This window comes from Magallana gigas, chromosome 7 (assembly GCF_963853765.1).
Source record: "Magallana gigas chromosome 7, xbMagGiga1.1, whole genome shotgun sequence".
In the NCBI taxonomy this organism is placed as follows: domain Eukaryota; kingdom Metazoa; phylum Mollusca; class Bivalvia; order Ostreida; family Ostreidae; genus Magallana; species Magallana gigas.
Window position 1 is genome coordinate 47,820,181 of NC_088859.1, and position 16,709 is coordinate 47,836,889.

General features: G+C 33.4%; 1 protein-coding gene across 1 annotated transcript in view; it reads right to left on the reverse strand.

Annotated features, from left to right (window-relative positions):
* Nucleotides 1–2,218: 2,218 nt before the first annotated feature.
* LOC117684160 (uncharacterized) overlaps nt 2,219–16,709 on the reverse strand; it is a 48,497-nt gene continuing 34,006 nt past the window's right edge. Inside the window, exons 12-19 of the mRNA XM_066065870.1 lie at nt 11,374–11,489; nt 9,212–9,361; nt 8,591–8,670; nt 8,466–8,496; nt 8,212–8,339; nt 7,881–8,055; nt 6,768–6,916; nt 2,219–5,120 (exon numbers count right to left, since the gene is read on the reverse strand). Of these exons, the coding sequence (XP_065921942.1) occupies nt 3,446–5,120; nt 6,768–6,916; nt 7,881–8,055; nt 8,212–8,339; nt 8,466–8,496; nt 8,591–8,670; nt 9,212–9,361; nt 11,374–11,489 (2,504 nt within the window). The 3' untranslated portion in view covers nt 2,219–3,445. The remainder of the gene's footprint in view (nt 5,121–6,767; nt 6,917–7,880; nt 8,056–8,211; nt 8,340–8,465; nt 8,497–8,590; nt 8,671–9,211; nt 9,362–11,373; nt 11,490–16,709) is intronic.

The following is a 16,709-nucleotide window of genomic DNA, read 5'->3' on the forward strand; positions in this document are numbered from 1 at the left end:
TACAGAGTTATATAGTGAGAATATACTACTGAATATAACAATATACAAATATTGACTGGGGTTGAGAGCAACATTGATTAAATTAGCCCCCGAGGGACGAAATATTGCCCGACGCGAAACACAGTCAACATTTGTTTTGTTATATGAAGAAACAAACCAAAATTTAAGAAATTAATTGAAAACAGATCGCCGTAATTTTCTTAGCTCAACAAAGAATTCATGAATTCAATTTTGTGCAAAGTTCATTCCCAAAATATCCTCAGCATCAAATGGCCACTGGTGATATTCCGCCGACCGTAAGAATTAACATACAGATGTTCTATACCTGATTTTACTTCACAGTTATTCGCAAATCCTTATATCCGTTATGATAGCAAATCGTCGCATTGCGTGTCCGTTGTTTACTTGCCTTGACTGACTGTCTATTACGACGTCACCTTGTTTTTGGAGTCGCGAAGAGTTATTCGCGTCATCGTTTACGAATCAACAAATCAGAGGCGATTATTTGAAATAGAGAGAATGTTCTCTATACTCTGTCCCAAGATATTTTGGATTCACGTTTGGCTTAATTGTTTGATATTTATAAATACCTCAGGATTCAAACGATGTTCATTCAAAAGTATGAAAAATTTCCAAGATTTCTCAGTCAAAACGCCCCTGTTAGCTTATCAGGTTTCAATACAATGCTAAAAAATGTGATGTCTACGGAGATTTTGCATTGCAGCAAGCCCGGATGATAACGTTGAAATATTGCGCGATGTATTCCGAGTGTATTCCGAATGGAGAAAAGATGTTAACATTCCCCATTATAAATCTCCGTAAGGAATCTGTTATCGTTCCTGTGAATTTTTCCGAGTGAAAGATTATAATGTGTCAATGAAATTATTTTGGAAAATATCCCTTTCAACTATTTCAATTGCACTTCTTTCACAGGTAAGTGTGTTTTTATTAAAAATCGTCCAAATGTGCAGCATAAATATCTTGGGACAGATTATAGATATTATTCCTAGGCGGTCAATATTTTTCGGACGAGCTAATATTACAATTATTGACTATTCGTCTATATAGAGTTATATAGTGAGAAAATACAACTGAATAATATGTTTTACGGTGCTACCGTACTGGCGAGCGCAGCAAGAATTACACATACCTTGCATCATTGTCAACATAGTGTTATTTAAGTATCACCGAACGTCAAAGAATTTTTGAGAGAGTATTGCTCTACAATGAGTATGCCAAAGGTACTAATTTTAATGGTTATGATACATACAGCGCAACCCCCCTTGTAGGTGTGTAATTTCCCACCTTTAAATTTAATGGTGTGACTATATGCAATATCTACATAAATTTTTTAACTGTTTATTTTTTCTCTTTATTCCTTTTTATTTAGTTCAAAATGTCCTATTGTTTATTTCCTGCCTACTCATATACTTACCTGCCTACTGTACATGCATGCACAATTAGCTTAAAAATTGAGTAAAGTATGGCTCTTGCTAGTATTTATTTATATAATCTCTATGTAAAAAAAATAAATAAAAACAAATCATATGTCAATGAGGCAGGTATCGCAGTCTATACTGAAATAGCTAGTAAACGCATTACAGATGTTTGATCCACCTCTAAATTTATCGCGGGAAATATAGAGCGAGAGCACTGTGACGTCATCCATGATTTGTTCGTCTTTGTTTACGTATCTCGACTCAATATACGAAGGTATGGAAGCATGTAACAAATTTCTTGAGTCTCGCCAAAGCATATGCGGTACCAAAACGTGTCTTCAAACCTTAAGACACCGTAAATTACGAGTTAAAAGTCGGCCATTTTTGACATAGCACCACGGGTGTAAACATTAGAGAGCATTATGGGACGTAGACAAAAAATTTTGTTTGATGAACTGTAGGTTTAGCTCGTTCTTTTTCCCGCGCACACTGGTTCTTAGAGCTCGCTTTGCTCGCCGGCGCTGCGCGCCGGCGAGCTGCGCTCGCTATAATAGTATTTTTAATTCATAATATCGGGCATTTGAACAGAAATAATTTTAAAAATAAATAATAATTTTTTATTTGAATTTATTTACACATGGATATATGTTTAAGTTTACAAATAAATATATGTATGTGTCACATATTTTTGATATTAAATTAATTATAAAAAAAAAGATTTTTAAAATTATTTATTTATTTATTCACTGAAAAAGAATTATGTCATTAGTGATATTGATTTTATCGTACAAATTACATATTGTTTTAGCGTAATATCAGTGCTTTTATACAAAATATATCAAAGCAATTTATGAATATATGTTATTTGTTATGCATATTGGCATAATAATAATTATATACATGTATGTTCAAACTGTAAAATGTATACTAATACTTATATTAATACACATGTAAGTAGGAAGATGGCGTATTAAATTTTCAAAGCTTATGCTCAATCCCATCTTAATCTAATGCAATAAAATATTTAATATAATTTCTGGTTTATCCAAACAAAATCAATCAATGTATATTTTTCTAATGTAAAAAACAGACTTTGTGGCAAAATTTGGAACTTTTTTCTGTTTCAAACATAAAAATATGTGATTATTTTTTATACATGTAATATAATAATGTTCATAGCTTTATTATCGTTGTTTTTATGATCTTTCCAACAAAAAACTATGATTGAATTAAGAGATAGAGTTAGAAAGAGTACAGTATTTGTATTATTATTTGTATTTTCTTTGATTCTATGTCTAGGGTCTCAATATTGAGCGATAAGATAGTTTTGTTTGCAGCCTTTCTAAATATATTTGTAAATAGCAATAACTCATACCAAAGTATGTTTAACCTTAAAAAACGCAATATTAAAAAGGCCACAACTGGTAGTCGGGCAAATAAAAAAAAAACCTTTTGTTAATCTCCTTCAAATCTTAGGTGTTTTGATGACAGTTCCTAATTTCTTATAGAATCTTCTCCACATATTAAGGCAGCATATATAATATAAAACATTATATAAAAAGTGCCTGTTTGGGAGGGTAATTGTTGAAATTGACACCCCGAGACAACCATTGTCAACCGACGCGAAGCGGAGGTTTACAATGGTTTTCGAGGGGTGTCAGTTTCAATAGTTACCCTCCCCAACAGACACTATTAATTTTATTATACTGAATGTCTTAATTTGAAGGAAAATTTTACTGCTTTTATATAAAAATGAAGTGAATTCTACGGCGAACCGTACGCGCATAATATACGCGCATGTAACAATTCGTTGTGTTACCCGTTTCCAAGTGCGTTGCTAACGCTGAGGGTAATGGAACGGATTACCAACTGCGTCTAAACCAATTAGATTTCAGTATTTAACATGAAAGTATAATAAAAGTATATGTTTACTGAATGGTATTCTAGATGGTACTACAGGCTTTGTTTCCAGTTGAATCTGGTTTATGTATTCTGAAGTTGATGTATCATGTGTTTCCCTTATCTTGGCCATTGTTGTTGTAATTTATTCTAGGTTTTGCCTTTGGCTTTGGAAGGACTTTAGGTTTTGTTTTGATTACTGACATGGGTTTAAGGTTGATATGATTGTCGTTTCCCACTTGAACTATTCGATCGCTGTCTGTTCTTTTATTGGTATCTTCTCGGCCTTTAGACACATTTTCTGAGCTTGGCACAAATTCGTAAAAGTCGGACCCTTTATACATAGAATCTTTTGAGGGGATCTCGCGTGTTACAGTTCCGCAAAAGTCGGATCCATTATTTTCAGAATCTAGAGAGGTGACCACGCTTGGTACCGTTTCGTAAAAGTCGGATCCTTTATATACAGAATCAAGAGAAAAGCTACGGTCTGCTTTCCTATCTGTACAAATTGATTGAACAGAATATTGTTCAATGAAATTTCCGTCGGGTGCTTGAAGAGGAATTCTGGGGGACCCGGGACAATTGACAAATATTGAATCAACATTTTTTTCTTTGACAAATTCTGTTATTGAATCACCTTTTGTAGAATTTGGTTTCGGAGGTCTTGGTGGTAATGAGAACATTTTTGCCAATTTAATATTATTTTCCCTTAGTGATACTGGAAGGCTAGATTTAATTTGAAGAACATTGACATCTTGATCTTTTCTATCGATTCTATCAGACTGCTCCGGTATAATTGGAAGAGACAGGGATAAACAGGAGTTTTTATCAAAAATATCTGCAGGGTTCTCTTTGTTTTCAGATAACACTGAATGTGAAGGTCTTTTAAGTGGGTTATTTATAAAGCTATTGTCGTCGTAAGGCATTTGCTGTTCCGCTGATTCTCTGTCTTTTAATGGTACAGGGAGCACAGAGGAAATGAGCTCTTTTTTCTGCATCTCACGAGGATTATTCGGTGGTGGCAGCGGTGGTTTTCGTCGGTAATACGGGAACGGAACGGGTGGAGGTGATTTTCTTTTTATAACCGGGTTGCTAGTATTATCATCAATCTCAGATTTCGTTGATTCCTCAATGTTTGTGTTAGGCAAAGTCAGACATGAAATAGCATCGTCATATATATCTTCATATTCATTTGTATAATTCAACTTTTCTGGTGTTGATAGGTGTGGTAATTGTCGGCGAGGTCCCTCTTCGAGCCGTTCTTTTATGTCCATATTGCAGTAAGTTGAAGAAACCGGCGGACGAGAATTCGTGAACTTTTCTTTCTTGTCTGTGTTGTAATAGAAGGAAGGCATGGGCTGACTTGGATGTCGTTTTATGACTTCTGGGTAAACATTATCATCCTCATCGAATTTTTTAGATTCATTGATATTGGAGTTTGACTGTATATCAATTGGTTCTGCATCATCAATTGTTATAAAAATATCATCATATTCATCTGATTCTTGTGTTAAAGTAGGAAAACTTAGGTTCTTTTTTGGAAGAAGTGGTGGCGGTGGTGGTGGTCTGCGGCGATCGTTTTCATGAACATCTTTTTTACCCTTGTTGGAATATGGCGGACGACTACCCAAGGGCAATTTTTGCCTTTCAAAATCAGAATGAACATCGTTATCGTCATCATCATATTGATCGCAAATGTCCTCATACTCATCTGTATCTTTTGCATTTTCCAGTGTTGAAGAGGGAATACTCAAGTTGTGTTTTGGCAGAGTCTTTCCAAGCCTACAAAATTAACGTAGATGAAAATGTTGCGTTTACTGAGTTATTTCATACAATTTTAAGAAAATGGAATAATATTCTAATATTTTGCGCTGAATTAAATCCAGATCAGATTTATTCAATAAAGAAGAGAAACACAGTGAAGGATGACTGATGTTCTATGTTAGGAATATACACTCTAACGAAGAGCTTAAAAGTAAAAGTAATCTCGAATTTAAGGTGTTAGAATCTACCATCATTACATGTATATATACTAATAGCCCATCCCCTACATGAGTAAGGCCAAATAAAAAAAAACCACGGTAAAATGTGATAGTTTCACAAGAGACTTATAATTTCATTTTCTATGAAATAAAAAAACAAGCAGAATAAGAGAACCTTTTCGCAATTCTCAAAGTGAGACTGTTTATTTCTCGCAGCAAAACAGCTGCGTTTTGAAGGAAAAAAACTACGACTTGTGGCCGTATTTATAACTTTCAGATTCATTTTCAATAAGCTAACCCAACTGTTTTAACTTGACGCTAGTTAAATATCTATACTTATATATTAAAATAAAAAACTCGAATTGTTGGGCTTAAATACCGAGAAATCGGAAGAGAACTGTCGTTTGTTTTAATTATATATTTTAAACATCATTGGTACTTGAAGATTGCCAATAAGTTTTTATTTTTTCTCAGTCAAGCTTTGCTAATTAATAATCAACGAAAATTCCTAAAAATCATTTTTAAAATCCGGAAATCATCTGGATTTTTTTTATTTTACAATCTTGCGCACGCGCATTGCATTCACGCTAAATCACGGGAGGCTCTTTAGTTTATGTTTCCACAAAATCAGATTTGCATGGATAAACTCAGAAACGATAATACAAATACGTGTAAATTTTCAATGAAAATTTGCTTTATATTCTGTTCATCAAAGAAAATGAGAGATAATTCTTAATCAAAGCATTTAATATAAAAAAAATCCCGAGAGTATCGAATGTCAATATGGTGTGTAAATTTGAAGCGAGTAAAAAAAGTTGGTGAAAAAGTGTTGAATTCTTCATAAATATGTATTAAATTTTTATATGAAAGGTATTTACAACCACAAAATGGCTTGTTACGAATAATTCGACTGTGTATTTTTAATGCAGCTCCATTAATTTTCCTAATGGCATTATTGTAGGCATAAAGCTTGGTTATGTAAGTGTCAACAATACGGTGTATTGATATATCTATCTCGTAAAAGTTCGATATCATATGCAATGTCAACCCGTGCCCGCACGGATCAAAGTCTAGTACTTAATATAATTGGAAGTTTTTGATACAAAGTGTTTTGTATACGTTTTGTACAGTAAGAAATATGAAACTGAAAAGATTTACGACTTTAATATATATTTTTTGGTTGTTTATCGTTATTTTCATCGACTCGCTTACAAAATTGCCACTTGTTATTCTTAATAAAAAAAGTTAACAGTTGGTTATTGTTTTAATTGTGGAAAATGTAATACGGCAAATTTTGAATTTACTGGGTGGATGTTAATACAAAATATGCAACATGAAATGTTGCAAACTGCAAATTTGCAACATAACGAACGTCAAACGAAGATCTCAACAATCATGAAAAATAGTAAAAACAATGAAATAATGTATGAAAAAAAGCTTTAAGTACTTTGTTTGTAAAACAAGGAGAATCGTTTTCATGGAAGGTCGGTCAATTTTCTGATGAAGAAGACATGGTCTGGTGATTTCTTGATAAAACCAGTCTGGGCATTTTAAAGGCTTTTCTGGAATGTATCCCTCGATTAAATGCTGAAGAATCTGAAATAGCATATGTTACCAAAGAAATAAGAAATTCATATTTGAATTCAGATAAATTTTCCTTTTATCACAAGTTTGCCTTTAATAAATGCTTGACATACACACATATTTGAATTTTACATTTTATATCAATAATAAAAGTGATTATGTACTCTTCAGATGATGGTTTATTATATGCAGGGTTTTCCCCCAAAACATCGCACCACAGACAGGTGCAAAAAAATGTATCATGACACTAGCATAATTATCCCAGTACATGTGCGTGTAGAACATAAGGCATTGATAATTCAGGGTTATGATTTTAACTCACAAGAATTCACACAAAATCATGATGTAATATTGTAATAATGTCATATTTTCAAAAATAAAATTTTAATACTCTTTCTATATATATTTTTTTTATAGAAATAAACACATCCAACGATCATCGACCATTTTTATTTTATTCCGGGTTTTAAGAATCGACACACTTTGAATTCCATTATATAATCATAACACTTGCTCGATAATTTTACAAACAGTCTTAAGGCATAAATATGTCATAAATAAAAGTTAAATAACGATATGCAAAAATACTATACAATATTTGCACATATATTAACTGTGTGCCTCTCCTTTGCCGTAATTAAAGTATTGGCCCTGGGATATGATTGGAACAACGAAGAATCTGTTATAAAACTTTTTATAAGTATTACAGACTTTGCTCCTAATAAATGAATATTTTAAGACACTAACACCATTTAGGTTTGACTTTCCTATAGATGGCAAAGGAGCGTTGGTCCATATATTTTTTTAAATTTTAGTTTGTTTTTATGATCATCTACGGATATTTGTGCAAAAATTGTTTAATTAATTCTAGGGATGGCGTTCTTGTGAATTTATTACTAAAACGAACGGTAAAAAAACATCCAACAGATTATAAATCATTTGAGATACAGCTCAGATGAGCGTATTCATTTCATACATTTTCCGACTGCTGGTAGTTAAATGGAACACATGTCAACTCTCGGCCTTCATCTTTGTCATACACGACTCCCTCTTGTCCAAAAGCTGTCATGACTTCCCATGTGACCATGCCAAATGCATACACATCACTTTCTTTAGAATACAGACCAGCTTTGATTGCTTCAATTGGAAGCCTATAAGATATCAAAATAAATGTAACAGATTTTTAGTTAAAATAAGAATTAGGGCGGAACGTTACACTCGGGATCAAGTCTTCCTGTATAAATTACATAATTTTTGAAAATTATTGTAGTGCATTTACATTGAATCATTTGTAAACCAAAACATACCACTGAACGCCGTCAATGTCCTCTCGACTTTCAACCTTAATTTGTTCTAGATGTGCATCAAACTCAGGTGAAACAATTTTTCGGTATCTACCAAATCTTGGTACTACTATTGTTTTTTCTTCTCCGTCCTGAAATTGACATTATACCAAAGCATTATGACTTTTTTCACAAAAGAAATGTAAGAACGCGGAGAACACATCTTACTGTTATAACAGTAAAACAATCTAATTCTATAATATGCGTTTTTATCTTACTTCTGTGTCCAGAATCCAAACATTTTTCGCTCTAAGACATCGAAATATCCATCCTGCTGAATGAAAAGAGTCCACGTGATAGGCTAATTCATACAGAAGCTCTATGTATGGATGAATTGTCTCACCGCGGCCTTTGTGAAGAACTACATCCAGAAGATGAGTTGACTTCGGGAATGTGTAATGCTGAACTTGGAAATCTGTAAAGCTTTTACACAAAAATTGTACGGTTAACTGGTTAATTGAAATTCGAGATTTTATTTGTCAAATATTGAGCAGTCATCCCAACTCATTCTTGTATCAAGCTAAGGTATACATATAATATCTAATTGAAGATATAAAAATTTACAGTAATTTACTAATTATTACTGTGAATCATTAAAGATGGTGACAAATTTTCGTGGATTGCTTAAATTTTACAGGTTTGTGGGGACTTAATTTTTTTTATATCCACAAAAACCCTCATTGATTAATTCGTGGATGAGAGGTACCCACGACTCCATAAAAACGGATCGACCCACCACGAAATCTAATGATTCTACATTCCATAAAAATTGAATATCGATAGAATGGTGTTAGATTAATTGCTGTTATCTGTAATGGCACACAAACAAGAGAACCAATCCGTACAACATAAAGCTAAATCAAGGCAATAACTGTTTGTTTAAACGTACTAATTTGAGTAAACATTTAAAAAAAATGACTTGGTTATTAAAATTGTTTACTCTAAATACCACATAATATTATACCAGCTTAAATCCATCCGCCGATTTACTCTTTGATGGTGGCCATGGCTCTACACACATCTTACTGCTGTCGATTTCGTTCAGACTGTTGTATGTAAACTTTAAGAAGTCATCAGTCACTCTTTCCATTACCTTCATTTTGTTTATTTTGTCCTGGTGTTGAAAACAAATGAAGAATTCAAATAATGATACATGTTATCTTTTTAAAAAAGCCAATTTCAACCTGTATCGATGTCGATTTTTATCTCATATATTAGTCTGTCCCAAGATATCTACGCTGCACATTTAAACAACTTTTTAAAACAATACATACATATGAAAGAATTGCAATTGAAATAGATGAAAGGGAAAATTCCAAGATATTTTCCTTAAGGTCAAGATCTATTAAATGAAAGGTGCTTACAGGTTCATACAATTTAAGAAATAAATTCTTTCAATGATTCTTCATAAAAATAGCTTTATTTGATAGGGTGTACCGGGGCTAAAATGTTTGGTAAACACAATGAAAAATAATGTTTTAAACTGTCATTTTCAATGAAATATGAAGGAATAATTGAGGAACAAATTTTGGAGTTTTGTCCATTTTTGACTAAAACATATAACTAGAAAGCCTACAGTCTCCCACAAAAAACGGAATTAAACAAGCTCTTGACATCCTCTTTAAAATGATGTCCAATTGAATATAGGTATCGGGATTACTTTCCCTATGTCAAGAAGTTGTTTAATTCCCTACATTATTCCTTTAAAGCCGTAAAGTACGGGAAATGATTCTTCAAATCAGTTATAACGTCATAATGGTTCTAGCACCAAAAAGACACTCTGGAATTAAGGTCAAGATCTTGTAAATGAAAGGTGCCTACAGGTTTATGAAATTCAAGAATTCTTTTAATGATGCTTCATAGCAATATCTTTGTTTCATAGGGTGTACCGGGGCTTAATTTTTGGTAAACACAATGAAAAATCATGTTTTAAACAAACATTTTCTATGAAATATGAAGATAAAAGTAACAAATCTCGGAGTTTTGACAATTTTTGACCAATGAAAAATATCTAGATTGCCTACAGTCTCGCCAAAAACGACATTAAACAAGCTCTTGGCCTCCTATTTAAAATTATGTGAAATTGAATATAATTACCGGGATTACTTTTCCCGTGATAAAATATAGAATGTCAAAATATTGTTTTATTTTCTACATATTTCCTTTAAAGCCGTAAAATACGGGAAAAGATTCATCAAATCAATTATGACGTCATAATGGTTCTAGCACCAAAAAGACAGTCTGGAATCATTTACTAGATCTTGACCTTAAAGGGGCATGGTCACGATTTTTGTCAAAAATCTTTTTCCGTTTTTAATGTTTACAATGCTTGAGAAAGACATTTATAATAGTCAACCAAAATCTGAGGGTCAGTAGTCGGTTTATAAACAAAATACGGAGCTCACAATTCCTGCCATGTAAACAAAGTTTTTGTTTACATTTTGAATATTGATAAGAAAATTCCAGGTTTAGACTTGAAACGAATGTGATAAACGTTGGGTACTGATTATTTCTGTTCAAAACAAATTAGCAGAAAGAAATTAGCCTAAGAAGAGCTTTTACCGTTGTATTGAACCAATGTAAACAAGAATATGGCACGAGCCTTATTTACTTCACAAAGAATTTTAAGCTCTGAATCTCGCTTATATCTTTACGACTGACACTCAAATTTTGATTGGTCATTTAAAAATGCATTACAAAAGCATTGTTTACATTAAAAATGGAAAAACAAACTTCGACCAAAATCGTGACCATGCCCATTTAACACATTATTGTTTTTCAATCGGAAAAATTAACAGAAACGGAAACCGATTTCTTACCGAAATATTGATAGCTTTTCTCCATTCGGAATTCACGCGGAATATCTCGCATAATTTTCAACGTTATCATCCGGGTACCTTAAACTCTTTTGCGATGGAAAATCCCCGTAGATTTTTTATTTTTAACCGTGAAAAGAATTTGAAATCCGACAAGCTAGATAGGGTGTTTCAAAGGGGAAACTTGTGGATTTTTTTTGTATTATTGAATTAAAATCGTTTGAACCGAGATGTATTAAAAAATATAGAACAATTTAAGAAATATGCGGCATACATATCTTGTATCAGACTATAGTAGGTATGTATTTACCTCAGATTCCACATTGTAGTTGTCGACAGAGGAGATTTCCAAAAGCTCTACTCCTGTTTGCTCTTTCAGCCTGCTATTGTTTTCTGCAACCTCCAGTGCAAATGCAGTTATAGGATCTATATTGTAAACAAGTGTATCACAATTTCTAAAAATGGTTAAAAAATGAAGTTAAAGAGGCTGGGGGGGGGGGGGGGGTCCAAACCAACTTTGCAGAAATGTCTCATATAATCTTAATTTACATTTTAATGTGAAAGACCACATCACAATTATCGTCAATTTTATCATTTATTGCATCTGAAACAATTACACATTATGTCAAAAAAAATATGAAAAATATGTGAAATATTAATAAAGGCAAAAAACATACCAATAACATTACACAAAATAAACACAATAACAAAAACTTATCAGTCCACACTTCATTTCATATCTTCACATAATAAAAACACCCTTTAATTTCATTGCAGCGCACCGAGCAGGCTGACGCCGGGTTTATTTTTCAAACACATAAACAAACCATTGGACAAGGCATTAATATTGAGTAACATAAAATTACAATATGTGCATCCATAATACTATGGTATAACATGATTTAAGCCTCCTCCGCCTCCCAGGAAAAACCATAGATAAAAAAACCCAGATGTTTTGAAAAACTATGGAAACCTGTGTATCCGCGGCCAAATGCGAAGTGATCAAACATGCGAGTGGCGGAACCTCACTAGCTAGCTCTTTGACTAATTTATAGAAATAGGAAATAGGAAATACACCTATATATATATATATATATATATATATATATATATATATATATATATATATATATATATATATATATATATATATATATATATATATATATATATATATATAAAACAAAACAAAAAACACGACTTGCTCGGGACGGCATGCGCTAAAAAGTGAACCTTACTGACAACCCATGAATCAATTCGAACACGTACAATCGATTTCAAACAGGTGGTAAAATTTCTCTTCTGGATGAAAAGTTTTACGCCTGTCATTGAACAATAGCATTGCAAAAGGTAACGCCCACCGATCCCGAAGAAAACGATTGGCTGTGTTCACCCACCGAAACGTGTTCAATACACAAACTCAATACAAAATAGGATTTACGTCTCAATGTCATAATTGCACCCAAAATCCCGCCAGCCACGTGACCGATCGAGATGATCTCCCCTTGAAGAAAAGATTCGATATTTTCTGTTATTACTTTTCCGGTTCATTAAAAAAAAAGACGTGTGTGTGTCATGTAAGACACTTAGTCTAGACACTTAATTTCAATAAACTAACAGTTAGTTTGTAGTTACTTAATATATATTATACGAATTTTGTTTTATTCAGTATTCCTTTAAAATGTTAACTAATACAATACATGAAAAATGGGATTAAAAGAGTATCCGTTGATTCGAGTTATATTTCATTTCAAAATTCTCTCTCTCTCTCTCTCTCTCTCTCTCTCTCTCTCTCTCTCTCTCTCTCTCTCTCTCTCTCTCTCTCTCTCTCTCTCTCTCTCTCTCTCTCTCGTAATGGCTACAAAAGATTGCTTTTAAAATTGCAAGTTTTACCTTAATCACCTATTTTACTCAAATGTAAAATATTTGCTTTGTCCAAAATGCAATGTTGTACGACTTTGAATTTTACTTTTGCCAAGATTTTTGATTATTTTAAGGGGATTCAGTTTTTTCTTAATTTGATCAAATTAAATGAGACATATTCATTCATCAGCAACAAATTAAGAAATCGCAACTACACATTAATTTAAAAATGACTTATGGGAAAAGATATAATATCCGGGTAGCGCTGTGGTAAGCGCATTCGCATCTCACCGCTGCGATCCGAGTACGATCCCCGTGATCATTAGTGGTTGTACGTGAGAGGGTATGGTGGTCGCCCACTCGGACACGTGGGGTTTTCTCCAGGTACTCTGGCTTCCTCTCAATTTTATACACCGAGTGGACTAGAAAACGTCTTCAGTTTCTTATATATACGTTCCAGTGGGTGAACACAGTCAATCGTTTTTGCTTTCTGCGGGATCGATGGGCGTTACCTTTTGCAATGCTATTGTTCAATGACATGCGAAAAACTTTTCATCCAGAAGAGAAATTTTACCACCTGTTTGAAATCGATTGTACACTCAATACTGAAATTTCATTGGCTAAATACCCCATAACAAGGTCAACTTAGTAACCCCACACTTTCGTAATTGTTTACATGTCGTCAGGACAATTATTTTTCGCTATACTTCGTAACGCACGTCTACACATAATAAAAACACCCTTTAATTGCATTGCAGCGCACCGAGCAGGCTGATCTTGGACATTACCAAAGAAAGGGAGAGAAAAGAAGAAGAAAATAATCATAATAACAATTGTTTTGACACATATAACCTTTTTTCTACAGAATCCTTCACATAAACATTTTTGCTAGACACCGATTTCCATCGCCCGTGTCTTTGTAAACACCTTTCATTGACACTTGTATTTGCAGCAGCAGTTGCCCCTCCTGATCTAAGGGAGTGTAGACCGATATTTAAATCCGGAGCTACAGTTTTTAGAAGATTAACAATATTTTTCTTTGCTGCAGTATAACTAAGCTTTTTATTTTTTGTCACTAATTGGAAATACCATTGCTTCTTAAAGCGGGCTTAAAAATAAAATGACCAGAACACATATCAATTTCCGCCTCCTTTGTATAACGTAAAAACATGTCATTTGGGCAAGCACTAGTAAAACCTTTTGCGATGAGTACTTCGTTTCCATCTCTGTATTGATCATTTTTGCATTTTTCAATAAAAATTTGCAAATAATTTTGTTCAACAATGACATCTTTACATTTCAAGGAACTTATTTCGTCAAATCTTAAAAACCCTGCAAAACCTATAAAATCGTAGCTAAATTTCTAAGCATAAGAACATTCGTTATATTTGTATGCAAATCGCACAGTGTTTGTAGCATCTGACGGTCGACGGGATCCTTTCTGCGCACTGGTCTACCCGTTAATCGTTTAGCCGACTTTTGTAGTGATTTCACAAAGGAATTATCTGTGGGATCTGGATAACCACTGATTTCATGCATCCATTTTATTGAATAAATTGTGGTGTTTACTGTAGAATACGAAACCTCAGAATCTAACAGATAAGTAAAAATAAAGCAACATGAATTGGCTAGAATCTCACTGTGTCCGTGGTCATTTATGAACTTCTTCCATCGTTGAAAACCATGTTTGTATGTCTTGTTGGTACTGTCACTATTTGATGATAAAAGGTACCCACACATGTGCTCGCTGAAAGTCCCCAATTTGCTGTACAATGAAACGCCGCTTTCGGTAACTGCTTTGTTTATATGTGACTGTACTCCTAGACCTCACCAAAATGAAATATCATTTTTGTTTTAAATATTATGAACATGTATTTATTTCTAAAACTGTATTCTCAATACCAACATCTTAAACTTCAGTGGAAATTTTGCAAAAAACTGATTTATAACTCTTGCCATGCGTTATCAATTTTTTATCAGGTAGATGATAACAAAATTTTACAAAACTTTTCTAACAGTTTCCCTCGAATATCAAAGGCCAATATGAAGACGACTTCCATTCCGGAATAATCAATGTACCTGTGGCCCTTTCTGCTATCATTTTGTTAATAACTCTTGGTATATAACTGGGCGGAGGAACTAACCAGTTTTTTTCACTTACCCAAACCTGAGTAAACGCATCAACTGCCTCTGTACCAGGCCACCAATATTTAGAATTAAACCTTTCACACTTTTTAATGTAATGTGTAGCAAATCTATCAACAGTATGGCCGGGGCTGTATGCATACCCCATAGTTTTTCGTAACTGTTAAACACATCATCGTGCACTGACCAATCGTCCATGTCCGTTACACGACTTAAGAAATCTGCTCTTTTGTTTTCATTTCTGGGCTTCCAAACATTACTTACTTGAGTGCTGTTTTTGGTGCAAGTTTCAAATATCTGGCTTGCAATGATTTGCAAATATGGTTTTTTGCTCCCAACTTGAATGATGTTTGCAACGTTTTTACTGTCTGATATAACATTTAAATTTGAATTTCTTATAATACTGACTTTACTTTTCATGACCCTATTAACAGTTTCTAATTCTCTTCATGTTGAGCTTTGCTTCTCGCTTCTTCTGCTGTCCAATTTCCTACTACACTCCCCATAAACACATTTTCATTTTTATCATTGGTACATTCAAAATAACCACCAAAGCCTACATCCGAGGCGTCACAATATAAGAATAAGCTGCATACATCTGATGCACTTACAAAATCAATGTAACAACCGTTTCCATTCAAAATTGAAACACTTTTTCACCAAAATTCAATTTCTCTCAAAGTATTTGCTGTTATTTTTACCTGAACTTCCCAGCTAGCCTTGCTTGATATGCAGTAATACAAAAATCTTGTTTTCATTCTAACAATATCACCAAAAACAACTTTCATGGAAATAATTTGACCAACAATTTTTGCTAAAAAAATGTACACGAAAATACAATACATTTTTCAGTACCTCACCATGTATAGTATCTAAACACAAATTTAGACGATAAATTTTGTCTGTGCTGATGTGAACTTGACCTTTCTCTGTATTCCAATGCAAATCTAACCATGCAAATCTAACCAATCACATTTTTGACTTGGAATCCAATTACATTTGTCGTCTGCAAGCAAGAAACCCAAATTTTGAAAAAAGCTTTTTTAATTGAATAACTTACGTTTGATGTCACTTCGAAACTGCTGCCTGCAGCTATGCCGTCGTCTAAAAATGTTAAAGTTTTTATTCCATCTGATCTTAAATGCTCAATCGGTTCTCTTAGAACTTTTGAAAAAATGTACCCTGCTGTAGAAATGCCCAATGGTAAAACATTGTATATGAAATATGAAATTTTGCCATTTTCTTCCCATGAGAAACCTAAATATTGTCGGTGTTCCTCGTAAATTTCTATATGGTGATAAGCTGATTTTAAGTCAAAAGTAAACATAAAATATCCCATTTTAAGCATTTCTTTTGCAGTGACAGCATCTTCGTATCTAAACTTAAACTTGTGCAAATGAGGATTCACGTGCCTGCAATCCAGTACCAACCTTCGCTTACCGTTTCTATTTTTGGCCAACGTCAAAGGATTTACAACTGTTGGTTTTCCCTTACCCGTGACACACATCCCTTTTCTATCAAAATCCTTATCTCACCTGTGACGAATTCTGGTTCATCTCTCGCTTACCTATTGTTGTTTAATTCAATAGAGGAAGGATTTGTTTTGAATGGAATTTTATATCCTGTCTTTATAATATC